Source organism: Neopsephotus bourkii, unplaced genomic scaffold (genome assembly GCF_033783945.1).
Source record: "Neopsephotus bourkii isolate Nb327-2 ecotype Australia unplaced genomic scaffold, CSIRO-AGI_Nbou_v1 NB_357, whole genome shotgun sequence".
Taxonomy (NCBI): Eukaryota; Metazoa; Chordata; class Aves; order Psittaciformes; family Psittacidae; genus Neopsephotus; species Neopsephotus bourkii.
In genome coordinates, this window is record NW_026900863.1 from 1,099,692 (window position 1) to 1,122,209 (window position 22,518).

Sequence of the window (22,518 nt, forward strand, 5' to 3'; positions counted from 1 at the left end):
ACCCCATTAAAGCCCACATTTAGCCTGCACTTCCTCTATAAAAGTGAACTGTGAATAATTCAAAGCTTTCATTCATTTTGTAGGAACACTGTAATGATAAACCAGTACAAGTCTATGGCCTAGAGTGCACAATGCAGGCACAGTATGGACGGTTTGGCAGACACTGAGATTCACATTTTGGGAGCATGGGAGCTTTCAATTCGCAGTGGAGGGGCTTTGTTTAAGGCAGGAGAGCAGTGCCTGGAGGAAGCTTCCCCCTACCTGTGAGTAAATACTGCCATGAAGGTGCAGCAGCAGAAGGAAGATGCTGCTCAGCAATATTCAGAACAATCTGCCCAGTGTCGTGTCACTCATCACCCAGCTAGCAACACAAACACCGTTTCCCCCCCCCCAACTTGCTCCTTTCCCCCTCCGGCCAGAAAGTGAACATTATTGACCAAAAATTAAATAACAGCGCTATTGTTTGAGGCATTCTATGCGAAAGGTGTGCTTTTAGAGGCGGAGGTTCCAGGGGCATTACAAGGCTCACCTAAGACCCTGCTGAAGAGCAGGGCTTTTGTACCTCAGTAGGCGCAGTTAGGCTTGATAGCTGGAGCTGGCGTCCTTTCTGCTCCAAATCCGGGGACTGCGGGAGGGCAGCGGGGGCAGCACCGCCGGGGGCAGCACCGCCGGGGGCAGCACCGCCCGGGGCAGCACCGCGCAGCGCCCCGCTGACGGGAACCGGGCGCGGGAACGTGGCGGGCTCTGTGAGGGAGCGCGAGCGGGCCGCTGGCGGGCTAAGGGTGGGAGGCGCTGGCTGTGAGAGAGAAAGGCGCTGATGGCGGCTCTGGTGAGGACCTGGCCGGGCACGGGGCTGGGGCTGGGGCTGGGGCTGGCACCGGCCCCGCTGTGCAGCGGGGCTTCGCCTGCTTGTTTCCCTCGTGAGCCTCACGGCTGTCATGGCTGCAGTGGGCAACGAGGGCCCACTTCATCTTCGCACAAAATCCAGTTGCTTTTCCTTCAGTTTAACCGGAGTTTCTCATATTTGATCTTAATATTTTCTGCTGAGAAAAAATTGGTAAGATTTTGACAAGACATAATAATATAACCAAAGGAAGACTGGTAGGCATCAAACAAGAGAACCTTTTCCAAGGACAGAATTTGTTCTGCATGTGGGGAAGAGTTTCTCACAGTTGCAAGCTGTGGTAAACCATAGCAACTTCCGTAGCTTTCAAGTCTTAGTTTTTCTGCTGCTATTTCATAAATAAATGTCCACAGTTTTGTTATTCCAGTGGTCTTTATCACAACTTCAGTGTTTTTGCTTCATGCAAACAAAAGTAACTCAGCAGCTGTAATCCACCTTGCTGAAAGAGGGCTGTAGTCAAAATACAGACTGGAGAGCAAATGATTTAAAATGAATACAAGGATCGTAGTGAAAATGAGGTTTGCAAGGGAAGATACTGTGAAGGATTTAAAGAGTGATTTAGGCTAGAAAGGAGGGACTGGGCTTCCTTTATTACCATGTCAGATGCATAAAAATACTTTATAACCAGACTCAAGATTGGAGCTGTTGGAGCAAGTCCAGAGGAGGCCACGAGGATGATCAGGGGACTGGAGCACCTCCTGTATTAAGATAGGCTGAGAAAGTTGGAGCTGTTCAGCCTGGAGAAGAGAAGGCTGCGTGGAGACCTCATAGCAGCCTTCCAGTATCTGAAGGGGGGCTATAGGGATGCTGGGGAGGGACTCTTCATTAGGGACTGTAGTGATAGGACAAGGGGTAATGGGTTAAAACTTAAACAGGGCAAGTTTAGATTGGGTATAAGGAGGAAATTCTTTCCTGTTAGGGTGGTGAGGCACTGGAAAGGGTTGCCCAAGGAAGCTGTGAATGCTCCATCCCTGGTGGTGTTCAAGGTCAGGTTGGACAGAGCCTTGGGTGAGATGGTTTAGTGTGAGGTGTCCCTGCCCATGGCAGGGAGTTGCAACTGGATGACCTCAAGGTCTTTTCCAACCCAAACCTTTCTAAGATGTAAAATGGTGTGGACTATTCACAGTATTGAAATGAAGGAAATCGCAGTTGGTGAAACAAATGCTGATGTGAAGCCTCTGAAAGCAAGGGCTGGGTATGCTGAAGCAATTCCTAAGGCAGAGCCCATTGGTAACAGGCAAATAGCTGAAGTTTTACATTTATATGCATGTAAAGACTATATGCAAAACCACGATTTGTGAGGGTGCTTCAATGTTTACTCCTTACCTCCAACAGAGCTCTACAGATCCTGTTGAGAATATAACATGTAACAATTTGTTCCTGTACAACAAACACTAACTAGGAAGCAATTCTAATTTAAAGCCAGCTATGGTTTTCCTGTTTATAATAGTGAACAGACAATGAGTAAATATACAGTATCCATGAATGAAAGATTAATAATAATGAAGCAGCATTGTAATGTGACCACATCTGTAAATAGTTTTTTTCTGGTTTAACTGCCTATTTACAGTTCAAAGTAAGCAGCACTTGAGTGATAGTTGAAAATGTAAGAAATATCACGTGATTGTAAAAGCAACTCAGCTTATATCTTCCACAGTTTTGCACTTCAGATTTTGAAGTTACTTTAGTGAAAAGGAGCTTTGCAGGACTGACAAAAATAATTGTAACTAGCTGCAAGAGAAATACAGATTAGATCCAGAAGAAACATCTACACTCTTGGAATTCCATTCTCTATGCATATACAAGCCAGTTATGATTGGCTGGAATTCTGGGGGTTTGATTTTCCTAAAAAATAGCAGGAGTTTCATTTCTCACCTATATCAGTAACAGAATTTACAATCTTATAATAAGATCACTGTCTTACCTCTTGATGGGGTTCCCCTTCCACCCTGTATCATTCTTTATAAGGTGACTCTTATCCACATCACCCTGAATCCTTGGCTTTCCATCCCAAGTCCATCATCTCATCGCTTGGTTTTTGGTCATTACCTAGCTCCCCTATCATTCCCAGTTTATTTTATTTTATTTTTTAAATATGGAGCATAACATATCTGTTCTCTGCAGAAGACTTGATGACAATCTGTTGCAAGATTACAGGTGTCTTGAAAAGAACCTATTGTTGAAATATTAATATGTCTAATACTTTGTCCTTATGCTGCTGCTAGCTGCAAATGATCCAGACTTATTACTGAGCCAGAGTCAGTTTTTGAGCTCTCATAAATTGTTCCTGTGTGTGGCAGCAAGAAGAAAAGCTTATTTTGTAGTGATCTGGCTAAAAGTATCTCTTCGTAGTAACTTGGTATGTTTCCCTCAAAGATATGTGTAGACAAGACAGAAAGGAAAGACTCTGTCATGCCTTGGTTTCAGCTTACAGTTTCAGATTTGTGGTGCGGAATTGTCTTATGCATGTCTGGTTGGCCTCAATGTGGAAGTGTATCAACCTGCTTTTAAACCTACTTTAGAATGGGAAGTGGGGAATCTCCTTTGTTCAGGAGACAAATGTGATAATATCAATAGTAGAGTTATAAACACAGAATATAAGCTATATTTTAAAGGCCGGGGAATGAGTTAAAATAAAACCAGCAAGATACTTGGGTTATAAACATAACAGTGTGAAGGACAAGGAGGAAGTCAGCAGCTAATAATTTTTCTTGTTATTCCCAACCTGCAGTAGCCTCACCATCTGTTGTTTCGGTCTAAACAGTTCAATGTCAGACTGGAACTTTTCCTAAAATACTGATTTATATATCTTTGAAATGAATGTGTGTCCTAAGCATTCCCATAAAGAACTCAAAACATTTGCAGAGACACAGACCTGTTTCTGCCCTAAATTGAATAACATATTAAGAAAAACAGAAAGGAACCACTTTCAATTTAGCAGTCGTTGACATGTATGTAATTTCTATGTTACAGTAAAATTGATATTGACTTCAGTTTTAGGTTTGTGCCTCTACGCTTTGCTGCAACTGGTGCTGAAGGAAAGAGAGCTCCAAAGACTGGCTGGACTATAACAAATTGGAGGGGAGTCATCAATGCTCCAGAAACTTGGACATATATTGGGGCAGTTTTGTTTTGCTAAAAAGCAAAGAAGTCAGCAATGCACACAGTAAATCCACTATAAAAGCATGCAAACTTCATGAGAGCAGAAAAATCAATCCTGCAAACAAAACCACAGTAAAAAAAAAAGCACTTGTTTTTTCACTTAAGAGTTCATTTGAATGACATCATTGTCTCCTTATAAGTAAGGCCACTGCCTTACAAAATGAACCTTGCAACTTGTTTGTGAATACAATTCATGACTCACTTCTCCTCTTTAATCCTGGTTTTATGTAAAGCTCCTTTCTTGTACTACTAGAAAAAAAGCTTTTAGAGCTAAAGATGATGTTTCTTTTCTGTTGCTGTATCTATGATGTCAAAAACCCAACAAACCCCAATCATCCAACAACAGCTAAACAACCACCAAAATTCCCCTTCCCAAGCCTAGCCAAAAACCCCTTAAGTTGTATACAGAATAAGACTGTGCCTTGCTTCAGAGCAAAACAGTGCACCTTATTGCATGGGCACCACATATCATAGATACATAATGACTTAAATGCCTCCTTTTTTATAGCAGTGAAGATAGGCTTGAGATGTCTCATGCAACAAATCGTTATTTTATTTAAGGCCTAGATTACCTTGTCCTGTTTCTACCAAAAGGCTAATTTTCACAATAAATATGGGCTTTTAGTCAGAAGTTTTCTGTAACCCCCAGAAAAGTTTCTGATACAAGCTTTACGGAGCTTACTAATTGCTTCCTCCACTGTGCAGGGTAAGGCCATAAACCAATCTGCTCAGGAAGCAAATCCACTCTGCATAAAGGGTATAACTGCATAGTTTTCTGCTCTTGTCCTGTCCCCTGGTGACAGTCATTTCCTTACAGCTTGCTGTGTAGCAAAATTGACACCTGATCAACACCAATCTCAACGTTCACAGCAGAAAGACAGTTTCTCTCTAGTGCAGACAAACTCAGAGTTCTGAGAGCCTGTCAAGCTTTCACAGACTCGCTTTCCAGGAACGGTAGCATTCATTCAACTTGATTTCCTCTGCACCACATGAGCCACCTCAAGAAAAACTGCCTGACTGCCACTAAACCTTTACTTTCAATTTAATTATCAAACTCCCTAGCTCTGGCTGGAAAAGGTTACTGGAAGATTATCTCTTGTATTAAAAAATGCAATTTGAGGGTGCTATGTATAGCATAATTTATGTTCCATATTTAATGAATGACCTGAAATGGCTTTTCAGGAAAATATGAGAAACACAGAGCCTTCTACAACCTTCACTTCTTTATAGTTTTTGGGACATCACAGGAGTACCTCCTAAGTTAGTGTAGCATGCCTGAAGAGGCTTACCCTCTCCTCATGACTGGAAAGTGGCACAAAGAAGACGTTGATGGTAGAGAGACCCTGGAAAAAAAGCATATGGAGCAAACATGGTTCTGCTTTGACACACTGGCAGCAGGCTGGGCAGGTGTCAGGCAGCTCTCCTGAAACTGAGTTTCCATGTGGATGATTTGGGGAAGCTCAGATTTCTGCTTTACTTGTTCTCTCAGCTCTGATCTATGCCTAGTCACCAGTATGGTTATAGATGTGAACTTTAGCTTTGACTGGAACTTCACCTCAGATTGCCTCTAGGTGGTTTGGACAAATTAACTTTCTCCTGTGCTGGCTGGTTTCTACAAAACCAGTGCTATCTCACTGGAGCTGTGCTCTATAACATTACAGTGCCCTAAGGCAGGATTAGGCCATTTGTTTACATATAAACATGTGGCACACTCCACCTGCACAGGTGTTTGTTTTTGCATAGCTAGACGATAACAGGGCTGTAAATTTTATTGCTAAATATTATAAACATAGATCTGTGATATTTTTTTTCCCCAAGAATTGGGTTTGATTCTGATCTCCCTTTTACAAATTTTAGGTGGATATAGTGGCACCTTGTGACTTACACGTGCATGAAATTAGAGTAAAATGCTTTGCTCTGCTCTTCAATAGGACTGATACTACTTGTGGAGTTTGTTTAGTTTGAGTTTTTTTCGTAAGTATTAGGTGTTTTCAGCAAGATGCAAATGTGAATGATTAAAACAATACATTTATTTCCACAATTTTCCATTCAATGCCTTATTATATATCCATACAATGGACATGATGTTTTTCTGAGAGTATTGTGAGAATTACTATTTCTGGTTTTCTCTAGTCTCTACATTGTCATTTTCATGAAAATATCTCTGTCTAAATGACTATTAACAAAAATATTTTTCCCCATTGTTTTTCCTTTATAGATTCAAAATTTGTCATCACAGACAGCAGCTATTGCTGCATGGATCCTTCTCCACATTGTCTCAAAATGCCCAGGGTTTTATGAGGTAATTTCAGTACTGTCACATCACACTTCAAACAGAGTAACTAAGATATATGATTGTGTTTTGTTATTCATAGGATTAACATTTTGTACCATTTCCATAATTTCTTATGTCCCTGTGAAAGAAAATAAGGCATACACTACAAGATCTTTGTTTGGAAGGATACTCGAAAGCCTTGAGGGAAAAATTTGAACTACTCATTCATAAAAACCCATGTCTGTTTTAACATAAAATTTGTTGACTTAGTTGCTCCATAAATACCAGTGAAATCTTGAATTTGAATGTCTTTGTGGGCATCCTACAGGAAAACAAAAGCATATGCAGACGAATGGAAAAGGAAAGTTCATGAGACATACTTGCATTTGATTTCAACCTTAAATTGCACAAGAATTTGCACTACTTTATTTTATTTCTTTCCTGAGTGGCTTTCAAATTTTACTTCCAATTTAACTGCAAAAGCTAACAGCAGTATTGCAGTTACAGTGTTGTGCAAAGGTCTGCTCTTCTGTTTCTGTCCGGACACTGAAACTCCTATTCAGACAGGTTTCATTACCAGTACAGATGGTGATGGGATATTGCTTATGAGCAGAAGGTCAGGAGCTTTTAAGGCCTACAATAATATCAATTCAAATACAGCTTCTGAAGAATCCCTTTCAAGAAAAGAAACAAAAAGTAAAACTGAACCTCAAAATAGTAACTTAGTAATGGGTTTAGCTTTTTCAGTCAATATTAAACTGATAAAAATAAACAGAAGTGAATTATTTCAGAACACAACTTTAAAGATTTATAGAGATCTTCATTACAAAAATAACGCATAACTAAGTTTATTTTTGCATGCTTCACTGTAATTTTCTACATTCTAAGATCATGAATATACACGATAATATCTGTGCTTGGATACTTTGATTTCATGCGCTGTTTATGTTCACGGTGATATATGGTTTTATTTGAAGGTACAGAGTCTTCACTTGTTACTACATAAGTGATCTTCTATTACAGAAGTGCTACAAATTGCATGGTAACAGAATTAATGCAATTATGAACTGTATGCCATAGACATTAGGAAACTGCAAATGCAGTTATATTTGTATCACCAACTCAGACAGTGGAAAGGTTCTTTATAAATGTGCATCATCAACATGTGAAGAATGTTCTCACAGGATTTAACTTATCCATAGCTCTTCTGCTTTTATCTCACAACTGTTATGTGAAACGTTGAATTAAGGACTGTATTTCTTGCAATTGTCCCTCTTATACCATGGCAAGTGTAGGGTAAACCTGTTTACTAGCACACATTAGAAATAACTGCAGAATGATCAGTGCTGTTTAAATTCTGCTCCATTGTAAGAGTGCTTTCTAACTAAATTAGGACAGATGCAGAAAGTTAAAGATGGCTTCTGCTGAGTCTAAAAATCTATATAATGAGGTTAAAATACAGATACACATTTGGTAATTAGATGTTTGATAATGTTATTCTTTAAAGAGCCATCATAGTTCAGTGTAAGTAGGTCTGTTCACTGGAAATATGTGTCAACTCCTTTCTGCAGAAAAGGAGAGATGATTGTTTCTTAAGGGGGCTGCACCAAGGAGGTAATTGCATGCTGTAAGATATAATCACACAGGTAGAATAAGGAGTCCAGCGCAAAGCAGGTTGCTGATGTTTCAACTAGTACCTTTGATTGCAGTATAGGGCACTGCATTGTACTGCAGTTTTTAACTAAGCACATCATAACCCAGGTAAGCTATGTCCTTTTTGTCCTCTCTGTGACTGTCAGCTGTCATGGTAACAACATTGCTGAACAGACTAAAGGGGAAGGGATTTAAAGTCTCTTAAAAGGGAGAAATAAACAAGCAGGCCTTGGGGGATATGTTCTGTGATACTGGGGTCCCACAGTCAGAACTAGGCAAGGAAATCTTCAGATCTCTTCAAGATTTCTGGAACAGCCTTGAAAATTTGCAGGAAACTGGTATTTTACAGGGAAGCCTATTGAAGGCAATTTTCTAAAGCATCTTCCTTTCTTTGATTGCAAAACAATACACTGGGCATGAAAGAAAATATCAGGCTGCATTTAGGGCTTACAAAATTATTCTCAACTATTAGCAGTATTCAAATGTAAATATAAGGCAGACACAGCACCGAGTTTGTAAAGCCAATCCATGTAATTACATTATTGCTGGGAGAGATTAATTGTTCTCCCTGCAGTTTTAGTAGGCAAATGGACTTTTATGGATTCCTTTGCCTTAATTGAGCTATGCTGCCAAGATCAGGCCATCTCTCACTTCAGTCCCCTTCAATACAAGTCAGGCAGGGTCCTCCAGAAAAAAGAAATACAACTGATTTTGTAATTAATGCAAAGTTTGTGTATCTGGGCAAAAGACCTGACTGTTGGGCTTTGCTAGATGGACTTCATTTTTTTCGTAGTATGGGGAAAACCAGTTCAATCTTCCCCTCAGTTACTGGCATTTCTTACTCATTGATTCAAATTGACTCCATAAGCTTTTAAAGTTGGACAAGGTAGATAGAATGTATAAAGCATCTCTTTCTTCTGTTGTGGTCAGGACAGCCAAGTTGGTGTTTTCAATTTCTAATGAAAGATATCATAGGAATAGTTGTACTGCTTCGCAGCTAGCTACCTGCATGATCCAGGAAAGCTTACTAATTACCACCACAGGCTTCTGTCTGGACACTGTGTGAGCAAGAGGAATGCTTTTAGTGGTTTCATGATGCCTTCTACTTAGTCTTTCCGAAGAAGGGACAGGTTGACAACAGATTCCAAAAGTGAATAGTAGCTTAGTGTTTGAAAATGAAATAGACTCTAAAAACTGGAACTTCTGGCAGATTTATCAGTAGGTCACTTTCTACAATACCAGAGAAATTACCCTATGCCTTAAGTGTGAGCAAATTTGGAAACAGTAGTCCAAAGATTCTGTGTTGAAATATTATTTGGGTTTAAGGTGCATTTTCTTTTTAGAGAGTAATTTAAAGAAGGAGGATATTCTTTTTTTGTTTCCCTTTTCAGCTGTAGAAGTAAATGTGTTACTGACTGAAGAGGTTGACTTCAATTAGGTGCTGAAGTTACTACAATGGACTCCATCTGGGGATAGATCTGAGTACCATTTGAAATGGAATCCATAGAACTATTGCAGCAGAAGCAGAAGGCAATTATCTAAAGCATTTTCCTTCCTTTTAAAGCAAAACTTACACTGGGCACAATGGAAAATATCAGGTTGCATTTACTGCATTTACATTGTACTCCACCTAGATTTAGTCTACAACAAACATCAATTAGTGAAATATTACAGGTTCCCAGGCTCTAGAACTCTGCAGAAACTCTAGGCATCAGTATATTTCACTGTGTGGAGTACAAACAGATACATTCACTTTAGTTCAATAGTGTACCTTAAATTTGTAAAGCAAACTGGAGGTAATACCAGCAAGTGGCAAAAGCCTGCTTCCAGGAGTGACCTGTGGCCCTTTTTACCGAGTCTGCAGCAGTTTCGTAAGCAACTTTTTGAACTGGACTGTTCCATTATTTGTGTTTAATTACACATGTATTGAATTTTTATTTTTAATTTGTGCATGGCTCATTTTCTCTTTTCTACCAATGTAATTATCCCATTGTCTTAAAAATAACTGCCAAGTCCACAGTGCCAGTGGCTTCTTTCTACTCCGGGTGTGTATATGCAGTACATGGTTAAAGCTTGCAACAGATCCAGAGGAGAGAGTGAATCCAGAGCGTAGGCTGTTCTGATATCAGGTATGAACCTGAATTCAGTGTAAGTTGCAGACTTTTCATTTGCTCATCGGTGCTCTGAATTCACAATCCAGGGGTTAGGTCAACCCTTTCTATGTCACGTTTGTCAGTGTTACTAAGCAGTTGGAATAAGAGACCACTCCAGCCGTCACCTGTCCCACATGACAATGAGAATATAATAACAGTATTAAGGGATTAATCTGGCCACAACTGATGGCTTCTGTTTCACTCATGTTGCAGAATTTTCATGTTTCTATCACTGCATTTCCAACTTTGCTTTTGTTTAAGTGGACCTGACCTATGCTATCCAGAGACTGCTTGACTTCTTCATTTTCGTATTAACAGTTATCATCAACAGGTTTTTCTACAGCTATGACCTTATTTTCCCCCTTCTGTGCAGGGTTAGGAATGTTAAATACACTTTGATAAAGGAGGAAAAAAAAGAAGTCCTAATTGAGGGCTTTCAACATCTAAGGGCTACCTTACTAACTTGCCAGGGATAAAAGACCATGCCTTTTTGCATATTTATTTGCATGAACATTAACATCCAAAATTGCATAAATTTACAATATTTGCTTTAAATAACATTCTATGAAAACCAGAAATAACATACTGCAAGCAACCTTCAGGTGACTTACATTGTCCTATCCCTGTTTGTGGGGAGAAGGTTACAGGTTGTCATGCTCTTTGGATGCCTTCATTTTATACCAAAGTAGTTTGAAAATACTGAAGGGTACACATGATATACCAGGAAAACAATGAGTGCTCTGCATACTTGCTTATCACACATCTCCTTAAGGTGTATGGTGACAGGATTAGGCAAATCCAGGTTTGAAGAGTATCTCGCTCCATAACTAGCCACATTTAGCTCATATTTGTGACTTCCAAACAGAGCAAGAGATGATTTTGTGGTCATGGTAAAATGTTCAGGTTTTGCATTTTTCCTTAGAGCAAATCTGGAGTCAAAAATACTTAATGCTTAGATCAAATAAGAAGCAAACAGTTAACTAACTAATTAACTAATGAGAACATATGTGAGATGGTAGAGAAGTTAAAATAGTGTCAGTACTTAACATCCTTCAAAGCTATAACTCTGTACACTGATGGTACTATGAGTGAAGATGGCTTTCAGTGTAAAGTGAGATACTTTTTCAGAGACACAATTCAGGAAGCATGGTATTCTTATCAAAGAAGCTGGGATTTTAGAACACACAAGACTAACTCTGTAGCAATCTGGTTAAGTTTTCTATAGGTAACAAGGTGTCAGATAAATTTTGCTCAAAATTTTTCCTGTTATAGAAAGGGAGACAGATTAAATAGTTGATGGCAATTAGTAAGGACCGTGTAGAATCCCAGGAATAGGGAGTTTTCAGTATTAGCATGCAGGACACGCGTTTGTTCATCAACTTTTACAAATGATATTCAGTCCAGTGACTGAATACATCTCCTCTAACATGAATGTTTGTATTGCCAACATGACACATTGCATAGGAATGAAGCTAATAAAATTAAAAAAAAAACAATGCTCATTTTATTGCTTGTTAATGTAGGTCTGCACAATGAAACTCCAAGTAAGATCTATCAGAAGGCCAGCTTATTAGTATTAATTTTAACTCATCCTGTAGAATTTTGTAGTTAAGATATTTTCTATTAAATTAGGTAATATTATTTGATCAAAAAAGACAAAGACCCTAAAAACCTTACCTTTATGGAAATGTTACCTATTTCACAGCAGAAAGTAAATCATCATGCAAGTTTGGGGGTTTAAAGAAGTTGGAGCATCCCAAAAGCATCCTCATTCTCTCTGAGGAGCACTTGTGTCCAGTGCCAAAATTAAAGAGCAGGTCCAGGAGAATTCCTCAGGCCTGAGGGTGGGAAAGGAATTGCAGCTGAAGCCACACTCTGCAAAGCAACAGAGATATTGAGTGGATATCAAACCCCTCATAATTTCTTCTTCCATGCAAGAATTGTGCTGAACTATTTCCTTTCCTTTTCTTTCCATTCCTTTCCCTTCCTTTATTAAAAGTAAGGCCTATAATTGGAGCTCTGCCCACTTATGATACAGTGAAATGCAGGTATGTTTTATGGACATGATAATTTAAGTCAATTTAGGTGATGGCATTATAAGCACTAAATTACCGGGTTCCCAGCTGACAAGGAAAAAAAGATATCCCTCCATCTTCTCTGACTTCTTGCATTCTTGGCATTCTCTCCACAAATCATTTAATAGCTCCCCTATTCATAGGAAAATGTATTGCTAAAGCTAAACGGTGAGGGGTTTTTTTCCTCAAAACTTATTGGAGGCAAGAATAATAAATTAAGCCTGATTTGCATGCAAGTTTGCATACACAAAACTCTTGTCATCAACGAGCAAACAATAAGCTGCTCATGTCAGAACACATCGTTCAAACAGCAGCATAAAATAGCTACTGAGCTCTAAGGCACATCAGTATTACTACTGCTCTTGTTTTACTCATACTTTGCACAACAAATCTATACCTCTAGAAGGCAACAAAAAGAAATAAACTCAACAGCTTTGTATCTCTCATTGTGCTGCAATCCTAACAATCTCTATTGCTTTGAGGGACATCCTGACAAGATGGAAATCTTGAGTCCTAGATGAACCCGTATTCAGAATGTATGGGTATAAAAAGCTTTCCCTGACGACACAAATGTCCCCCTTCTTTTTCAATGTGCTTCTTGGAAGCATACATTAGTTCAGGCAATGTGTATTAGCTACTTTAAACTTCTGGCATCACTTTTAAGCAAATTACTTCTGGCTTTCCAGGAATAAAACATGTTACTAGTCGAGCTGGACATGCTGATGTTGTAGGTCACCCAGACACAATTTGAAACACAGTGAAGAACTCTCCTGATGTGCCATATACTTACATCACAGCTTCTGACAGCTCTTCATGGAAAGTATCAGCATGCTAAGGTTTAGATCTGTTTACCTGTTGGAATTACACATACAGTTTGGTGATAAAGCCTGCTTAGTGCCTGCTTACCTTACTTGGCTTCTTGAATCTGTCAGAGGAACAGAAGCAAGGGGAATGAATCAATGTAATTAATTGCTAATAAATAAGAGGTAGTAGGAAATGTTGAATGAGAGCAGCAGCAACAGTTTGGGACAGTTACTTAACCAAAGCATACCTAATATTTGAAGAATATTGCTGGAAGTCTTTGTCATATAGTAAAAGTACATTTAAAAAAAATTAGGAATACATTAAGTGCACAAAGGTTCTGTCACCTCAGGGCTAGGGTGCTCCCTTCAGATTGCCTCTGAAACAGCAGAAATGAAGGACCACCTCCAGCATTAAGAAACTGTGAGCAGACAGACTTCATTATTTGCTCTGGCCACCATTGCTGTTTCAAATGCGTTCAGCTTGCACTGCACAAGCTGTTTGTTTTTGCAGGAGCAAAAGCATGGTTCTGTTGCCTCCTGGTTCTATGATTGTATGAACCGAAGTAGCTGATTTTGCTACTACTGTACTTTCCCTTGTAACTTATGACTCTGGCTGTTTTGTGGATAGGCTGCCTTACTGACTGCACATCTGATCTGCTTCAGTCTACTATGACAATCCTACATACACACAATAATATTTAAATCATTTACATTCCCACTTCATCTGCCACCAAACTACAATTGCACCTGGTATGAAATGGGTGTTCAACAGGTGAAAGTAATGCCATCTTAAATCTGGAAACCCATCCAGGGAAGTAGAATACTCTTAGGTAAATTAAGATACAGCAAGGACAGGGCAGGCAGTTCATTTATATAGATCATAAACTTTTAACTGAGACCAGAATGATTAGGAGCTCAGTTATACGATATTCTAGTGGTTTAGGTCTGCATTACTAACTGCTCATACTGATCTTCTTGACTTGGAGAAGAATATACAGGTATAACAACCCATTTTCCATGGTGGTAAAAGAGAGGTGATTCCATGGCATTACAGCAAACATGGGTACATTTGTTCTAGCAGAAAGGTTAAATTGTGCAGCATAGAAAGCACTCACTTCCTAAGCACCATCTAAGATCCTATATACTAGCAACTGCCCTGCTGCTTTGAATTAAGAGGAGCAGATTAGCAACTGTCATCCATCCTATGCTAAACCTGAGTCTAAAAATTCTACAGTAAAAGAATGAGAACAATTAGAGGGACAGATGTGAGACACATACTAATCATTTCAGAAAAAAATGCAAGAATCTTGGCGTGAACCATAAAGTTGCTTGTGTAATTTAGCACATCCCTAACAATTTTGTTTTCGAAGCATGTTTATGTTCACTCATGTACTAATCTTAAAAATGGACTAAGGCTTATGCTATTCAGCTGTTCTGTTGATTGTTCCAGTCATGATAAAAGGTTAAAAAATGGGGTTTATTAAGTTAAAAGAGGGATAAAAGATCAGATCAACTCTGGCTTGATTTTTGTGCTGCTAATTGAAAACAAAGCAGTTAGATGTCCTGCTTTATTCTTCGGTATGCCAGTGATATCATATGCCTCACATCAACTGGAGATGCAAAACTATGAAGCTGGTGGCTGCAAAATTACTGGAGTAAGAACAGAAAAAGGAAAAGCAAAAGAATTTGAAAGTAAGAACTTACTGATGCAAAACAGGATTATGAATGTGCTCTGCTGTGCTTTACAGGCCTTCAATAATTCTTCAAGTCTTCATTTGCATAGTTTCTGCTACTACAAATAGAAAATCAAGTATCTGATTTCCAGGTACCATTTTCAACACTAGATTTTGGTAAGGGCTTAGCAGACAACAGGTTGTACTTCTGCTCATCTGATGGTCATTTCTAACAAAAGACAGCATTTATGTCTCTGAGAAGAATCTCAGTGAGTGTGGAAGCATTGGGAGTGATATAAACAAATACCACTGGAAAAGAAAGACCAGGGAAAAAAAAAAATCCATCATTAATCACTGCCTTAGACCCCAGTCCAGCAAACTGGTCTGTACTGGCAGAGGCCTTCTGAAGCCAAAGAGCTCTAAGAGGGATTCTCATGCCCGCACAGTAGTGGTGTACTTGCACAGTGAGATGCATCAGTGCTACTTAAACAGGTGAGGAGCTGAGCTCCCTGGCTTCAGTTTAACTAGAGAGGAGCTGGGATTCTTGATACTTTGCAAGATCACTCCATGAGAGAAGAGTTTATCAGGAATCTTTATCAAAGGAAAAATTAATAGTTTTTTTTTCCAATTAATTTAAATAGAAAATCAGTAGCAAGCAGGTTAAAAATTAGGATTAGCTACTTCTAGAGCTGGCTTGACATTCTGCCTTGCTTCTTCAAGAGCAATGGATATCATATGCTGCAGAAGGCTGAAACCACAGTTTGCTGCAGGGAGATTTGTAGAGGAATGCTTTTAGGATTTAAAACAATCAAAACTGAGCAGATGTAAAGCTTAATTTATATTGCAATTTAGCCAACACAAGGCATGCAAAAACTAGTTTTAGAGAGGTGTCCTGAAAATGAGTTTGCAGAGGACATCAGCAAGTGTTATGTTGCTCCAGACCACTCAAAAAGGGGTGTTTGGGTAGATAAAAGTCTGTACCATCTTAGAACTAGATCCACAACGTAAATAAGAAAAATTTCAGTGTCTTTCTGCCCAGGTACTTACAGCTCTGTAGGTTTCCAGTGCATGTCAAGCATACCAACTGAATGCGAACAATTGTAGGATTGCTGTGAAGTGCCATACAGTGCCAGTGTTAAGAGTTGGCAAACCTACTGGGAAGAAGTTCATTATTTTCCTCACCTAGGAATGTTTTCACATTAAGCAACAAAGAAACTATTGACACTTCTAAACTGTGAAGAATTCATAAAGTATCCCATCATGAGAGAAAGGCTGGTGCATTGTGACTGAGAACCTACCTGCCAAAGTTCCCACTGCTATTTAGTGGAGAAGTAAATACTGGCAGGACTGGAATGTGATTTTCTGTTACAGATACCTGCACCACACCTCTTGGTGTCATCTTTGAACAAAGAGTAACATTTAATCTCTCACCAACTTATCATCTGGAAGGTCAAGCATTCCAGAATCTTACAGTTCCATACAATTCTTTAAGGCTTGTTGTCTAGCTTTACTGTTCCTCCACTTTGTAACAGTCTTAGATGCCTGCTTTAAAAGATGGGTATGAATGAGCATGAATTGGTAAATATGTTTGTAAGTCAGACTATAGGTCTGTAAAGATCAGCAATGTTCTAAATGTATTAGAGGTCCTAGTTTAACAGCTTCTTTACTATCATACTTAAAAACAACAACAAAAACCATCCCTTAAAAACCAGATGCTCTTCCCTCCAGAAGCCATATGTTTACCATAGCGGTAAAATACACAAATGTGCACCTTTGACACAGCAATGCTGCTGCTCACGTAAGAACAGTAGTTCAGTTTCCCTACAGGTGCTAAACTGATATGCAGAAGCTCCAGGAACATATCAAAATAGCTGGTTACCAAAACCAATTCTCTCTGGAAAACATAAAAATAGAGCTGAAGAACAGTGCTCCTAATGTGTTTTGTTACAAAGTAGCTCCGTTTTGAGAAGAAATGGCATGCAATCATCTTTCCACTCCTCCTTCAACAGCAGCTTCATCAACTTAGCTGATGTGTTAGGCGAGTTGATGTGTTAGGCAAGCTGAAAGTTTGCACGGGAGCCAGTTATTCATTGTGGTCAGGGAAGCACTGGGTAACATACCTTTGTCTGTGAAGAACCAGCACATCAGCAGCACTTCCTCTTTGTGCATAAACTAAAGTTGGTATTTGGTTGACAGCATCTGGGAAGCAGTGAGGCAGAAACTCTTGCCTTTTTCATACTTTTATGTCTTTCCTTTTATTATTTGGGACTGGGAATTCAGAGAATCAAACAAAATGTTGAGTGACAAAGGAGTTGCTTTTTACCTTCTGCTGCCTTTTAGTAGCATCACTCAGCATACTTTGCATCTTATTTTTCCCTACACTCTGTTCTGTAAGTAAGTCCATAATGGAATATTTTATATTTCAGCACTGGAGAAATCAATTTTCTCTTGGTTTTGTGAACAGTATACCCGACAGGAAATGGATTTCTGAGCAATTGGTTGTGTGTTGGCTGAATCCAAGACATAATAGCACTGACTGAGTGCACTTCCCAATTGTCACATGAACAAGTCTCTCTGCTGCCAACTGCTGCATTGCAGGGTATATTATGGCCCACCTACTGGGCTGAGATTCTTGGAAGGGCTGTAAAATTCTGAGCGCAGAAGTTACAGCTCAGGCCGCAGCACGTGTTTAACTTCAGAGAAAGTTATAGTCACAGCAGAAGGACACAACCAGAAGGTCATTTTATTCTTTTTTTTAGGCAGGAATGCTAGCAGTGTAGGTAGGTTTCAACTCCCAAGTGAGTACTTATCATAGTGGGTCCAAAACTGAACAGTCAGGGCAGCCTTGGTAGTGAAAATGTTTAAACATGAAAATAATACATAATAATTCAGAAAAGATTGCAGTCATATCTGCCAACGGGCATGTGAAAATACAGTCTGGTTTCTGAAGGTTTAAATGATCAGCTCCAGCAGGGAAACAGATACGGCTTTTATTTAGTGATATTATTTTGCATAATAGCAGCCAATTCTATTCCTCAGGCATGCAGGTTTGATTGCCTAGACATATGCCATCTCAGTCTCTGACCTTATGTGACTATTAGACTGCTCCTTAAGTCAAACTATTAAGGAGACTTTTAAAGACATAAATAGTATAGTGTACACCCACACACACTGGTACACCCTCTTCGATACAAATGCTTTATTAGAAATGCTTCTGGAGTGGTCCGTAACAAAACTATACCCATGTAAAGTAAAAAAATCAAGGCAAAATGATATCAGTCGCAATGCATTAATCTGTTTTCTGTCATTCCAGAAGTCTGGTGAGTACCCAGATGTGCCCAGTTAAACTCGCTGTCTATGTACACTGAAGGCTATCCAGTTTGAAATCTCACCCTATGTAAATGTAAAACTTGATTCAAGTGCTGGTTTGAAAAAACTTATATCTATTTTGAAGTTTTGTTTGTGGCTAGAGTAGAAAAATAAGCATTATTTCTAATATCTACACAAGGACAAAGAGCATGGACTTTGACAAAACAAAATAAAAATACAACACAGGGACTTTTCACAATATCTGCAATTGATGCTTTGAAAGATCCAGCCTTTGGAACTGAAACTCAGAGACAGTTAAACTTTTCACCTCCCTTTTCTTCTTCTCTCTCTTCTCCCTCCCCCCCAACATTCAGATTCTTTACTCAGTAGAAATTACCCAGGTAGGTAAGTTTATTCTATCAGTTAAGATAGAATAAATGTGTTTTCTTCCTAGAAGAACAGGATCTTTGTTTTCCCTATGTGAAGAGATTTGCATGTGGAAGGCAATAAAAAAAAAGAGACCCTGTTATTAAAATTGAAAACGCTGTGGAAACATGAGGATCCAACTGCAGCAGCAGCAGGCAATTCCACTCTATTTTGTTATGCTCCCCTTCATATGGACAGTTGGGTCCCAGAGGATGCTAGCAAGCTTCACAGCCGTGTTTCCCTTGGGGCTGAAAGGGGATCACAGTTTAGCCAGTGTATTCACTCCTCTGAGAGAAAACCAAAGATGGCACTCACAGTTCAAGGGTTAGTTGTTACTCACTATGCAGTAGTTTTTATTACAGATCCTTCAGTGTCTCAGGACAGCTCTGGCCAAATAAGAACTTGCTAGGCATGTCTAGTACAGCCAGCCTATACCAGCAAGAGTGGGTATTTAAAGATGTAACAACATTTCTATTAGTACTTTAAAAAGTATAGCAGTATTAGTGCCATGCCAGAGAAGTTTCATGCCCAAGGCAAATAGTAGCTTATCAAGCATGTCTGTAGAGGACCATGGCTGGGCAGCATGACAAGCACAGTCTCCCAGAACTCTTCACTATCCTTGCTGTTATGATCCCTAAATTTTCTATGTGGAGCTGCTGGATGTGGAGTGTTTGTGATTTGAATAAATATAATGGGTAACAAGTTTGAATCTGTCAGAAGGTAGGATGCACTATGGGCCCCAGAGACAACAGGCTAACGCTAATCCTCTGCCCACATATCATTTCCTCTCATAAACAGCTATACTTAAGTGTCTCAGAATCCTCTTCATTTAAACCTCTGTTCCTTCCCTGGAATACAGCGTGTTGTTTGTGCTGATACTGCTGTAAAAGTGGGTGTTAAACTGGTTGAGCACAGAGTTGCTGTGACCAAGGTGGTTAGAAGGCATAGAATTGGACCACTCTCCCACACCATGACTGGAGATATTAGAGAGTGGAGAGTAGGAATTAAAGCCTACCATATTCTGACCCATTTTGTCAATGGGTTCAGAGTTAAGTCCCAAAGGCACCATACGGCTCCCTGAGTTAGAGCCATTAACGTACGCAGTCATACTGGAGAGGAAGTTACTGAGGCATGGGCTACTGGAAGCTGGAGGTGGAGATCCTTTCTCAGGTGAATTGTCAGTCCCAGGTGATGTATTTTCCAAGATATCCTGATGCTCTACAGCTTTGGGGCTGCCAGTCAGGCCATTATCCTCTGATTTCTCAGATGCAAGAGTGGCAGCACTAGCCCCAATGTCAGACTTCCTTTTCCTTTTCCTGCGAAAGTTTCCATTGTCAAACATCTTTTCACAGTTCGGGTCCAGAGTCCAGTAATTCCCTTTTCCTGTCAAAGGGGAAAAAAGGCATAATTTTAGCTTAAAAATATGCATAGAGAGAAAAGAGCAGTTACTTAGGGCTTTACAATGTTTCATTTCACAGAAACAGAACAATTGCATGAGCAAAAACCATATGCACTTTTTAATCACACAAAAGCAGAAATCTGTTGAAATCAGAAAAAAAGTGTAACATTTTGGGCTGTGTCCTTTAGCCCTGACACTTCAAACAGATAAAACTGCAAGTGGAGCCATGGGGAGGGTTTTTTTTTTAAGTTTGTTTCCTGGGTGAGGGAAGGAGGTTTTTGTTATGTAGCTGGTCCTCTGAATTTACAGCCCAGAGTAACATAGCCCCATACCGGCTGCTCCTCCAGGTAAGATAGGTTTCTAACGAGAGAGAACCACATTTTTTGCCTTCTGAGGCAGCATAATTGAATGTTTTTTAAACATTCCCAGTGGTTCTTAACAGCTATTGATAGAAAACAATAAATAAAGGAACAGTCTGACTGCATAGAAGCCACGGGGTTGGAAACAGCAGAGATGTGATTCCAAGCAAAAACTATTTGAGACAAACAAAATAAAAGCAGCCTGCTCTCCTCTTGAGAGTTACTGTTTACTCCCTAAAGCAACACAAATCTGAGTTTGCCTTATCCCCTTTCTGTTAACTCCCAGTTCAGCCGTATGTATTACACTGGATGGGTTTTGAATGTAACTTGCTCCATTTGACTGCTCCTGTGCTTGCTGAGCCTTTGCTCAGCACGTTGATCAGTTCTCAGGAAGACCTGGAGCGGTAAAGAGTCCCCTTCCCTGCAAAAGTTTAATAGCCACACTGGTTCAGACCTCAACTGTACTAGTTCAGACCTATGAAAATAAAACTACTATATGTATGTCCCATATCTAGCTATTATGACTCTTTATAATGCATTAAGCATTTTGAGATTAATCAAATTCAACTGGGGGGGGGGAAGGGGTAGAGGGGGAAGGGGGAAAAGGTGGAGAGAGCTCTACCTGGATCATCTTCATCTCGGGGCACCTTCTTGAAGCAGTCATTGAGAGACAAGTTGTGTCTTATGGAGTTCTGCCAGCCAGCCTTGCTCTTGTTATAAAAGGGGAAGTTGTCAGCCACGTACTGGTAGATCTGACTGAGAGTCAGCCTCTTTTCAGGTGCTCCATGGATAGCCATGGCAATAAGTGCAGAGTAGGAGTAAGGTGGTCTAACCAACTTCATAAGCTCTTCTTGGGATGGGAGAGGAAGCCAGCCAAGGTCAGTCCCTCCCAAGCCGTGCATGTTAGGCAAGAGCTGCCTTTGCATCCCATAAGACTGAGGAATGAAGGGGCTGGCATTGGATCCTGGGAGATATGGTGGTGGGGTAATGGAAGGTCCATTTAGCCAGAGGTAAGGATTGGGAGTGGAGTTGTAATCCGTCGTCTCAAAGGTGCTGGGTCGTTGTGGACTAGGGACGTTCTGTGGATGGAAAAAGTTGTCATAGTAGATACTCATCTCTGGAGGTTCTTGACCAATATTTGGGAACTGTGGGCTGCAGCGCTGTGGTGAGTGTGTTTGTGGATCAAAGAAGCTCATGCTCTAAGCCAGCAGCTGAGAAGTTATGACACGCCTGTGCTAGTGCTCCCTTCCCAAGACAGGTGCATCACCTGTGCCCTTCCCTACCTACTTATGCACCTGTAAATGCTTCAGCCTGTGTGCAGGCTCCACCCCACAGCCCTGAGTGGCTGCAGATGAGGACGATATCCTTTTTGGAATGCTGGCAGTCCCAGCTAGTCATTGATGTCACATCAACCAAACGAGAAAGTTACAACTGTTTATCTTCTTAAATGAATGAAGGAATTTTCCACTAATGTGATGCACATAAGGAAAGTGTAAGGTGCCTTGAAGTTAAAAATCATCAGAGATCCTCCTCTTGCTATCTTTCACAATTTAGCATTTAGTAATTCTTTCTTTTTAAAGAAAAGCCATTTTGTACTGCTGCTACTAACACCTCAGAATGCAAAAGCCGTAACAGGAGGCATATATATATATACAAACACACACACACACAAAAGAAAAAAGAAAAGGTCAGGCCTCCTTTTCCTTCTGTAACTTTAATTGCAGAGTTGCTTGTACTTCCCCTAGGCAATCACAGTACTGCAGGCAAATTCTGTAGCTGGTTACTCACGTGAGTAATCTTGCTGATATAAATGGAATTACTCCCTAAAGTAAGGATTAATCTTGTGAGAAGAAAAATGTCAAGCTTAATCATCAAACCTTTCTTTAGAGCTTAAAGTGGTGAACTGAATGGGAAATCATTATTCGTTGCTTCCTCTTTGCTGCTGGATTGGTGCAGAGAGCTCATAAAACCTTTTAGCAGAATTTGCAAACAGGAAAGAGGCAGTGTTCAGCACAGCTCTTTTAGCAAAGTTCCGATACCTTCCTTTGTATCTATACAGACAAGAGTTGATTCTTTAAGTAACAAGGAAAAACCTCTAGCACTTTTATGACTTAGAAACATACTGCCTTGCATGGCTCTCCACACTTTCAAAGGAGGAAAAAGCAATCTCACTGATACCTGTCTCAGAAATGGAGACAGCTCTTTGCTGCATGACAGACTGCACTGTAGTAAAAAGCAGGGTTGCAGTTACCTTCAGAAATGATATTTGCATATTTTTTTATGTTTAAGGAACATATATACATTTGGAACTTATCTCAGCTTTAATA

General features: G+C 39.9%; 1 protein-coding gene and 1 long non-coding RNA gene across 3 annotated transcripts in view; one reads left to right on the plus strand and one right to left on the minus strand.

The window, feature by feature from the left end:
- Positions 1 to 867: 867 nt before the first annotated feature.
- Positions 868 to 22,518, plus strand: part of LOC133209685 (uncharacterized) — a 31,463-nt gene continuing 9,812 nt past the window's right edge. The window contains exons 1-2 of one of the 2 annotated variants that reach the window (XR_009724734.1): positions 868 to 920; positions 6,285 to 6,368. This is a non-coding gene — a long non-coding RNA (uncharacterized LOC133209685). Of the gene's footprint in view, positions 921 to 5,584; positions 6,017 to 6,284; positions 6,369 to 22,518 lie in introns of those variants that run through there. The other variant, XR_009724733.1, reaches the window with a different exon arrangement.
- Positions 18,482 to 21,653, minus strand: FOXI1 (forkhead box I1). The gene is made up of 2 exons (XM_061348419.1): positions 20,814 to 21,653; positions 18,482 to 19,816 (listed from the first exon to the last, which is right to left on the minus strand). Exons 1-2 carry the CDS (start codon positions 21,385 to 21,387, stop codon positions 19,263 to 19,265), a joined length of 1,128 nt encoding a protein of 375 aa, XP_061204403.1. The 5' UTR covers positions 21,388 to 21,653; the 3' UTR covers positions 18,482 to 19,262.

Coding starts and splice junctions, on each gene's coding strand:
- FOXI1 (XM_061348419.1), bottom strand. CDS start 21,387: ATGAGCTTCTTTGATCCACAAACACACTCACCACAGCGCTGCAGCCCA. Junction 19,817..20,813: donor CCGAGATGAAGATGATCCAG/GTAGAGCTCTCT, acceptor CCCCTTTGACAG/GAAAAGGGAATTACTGGACT.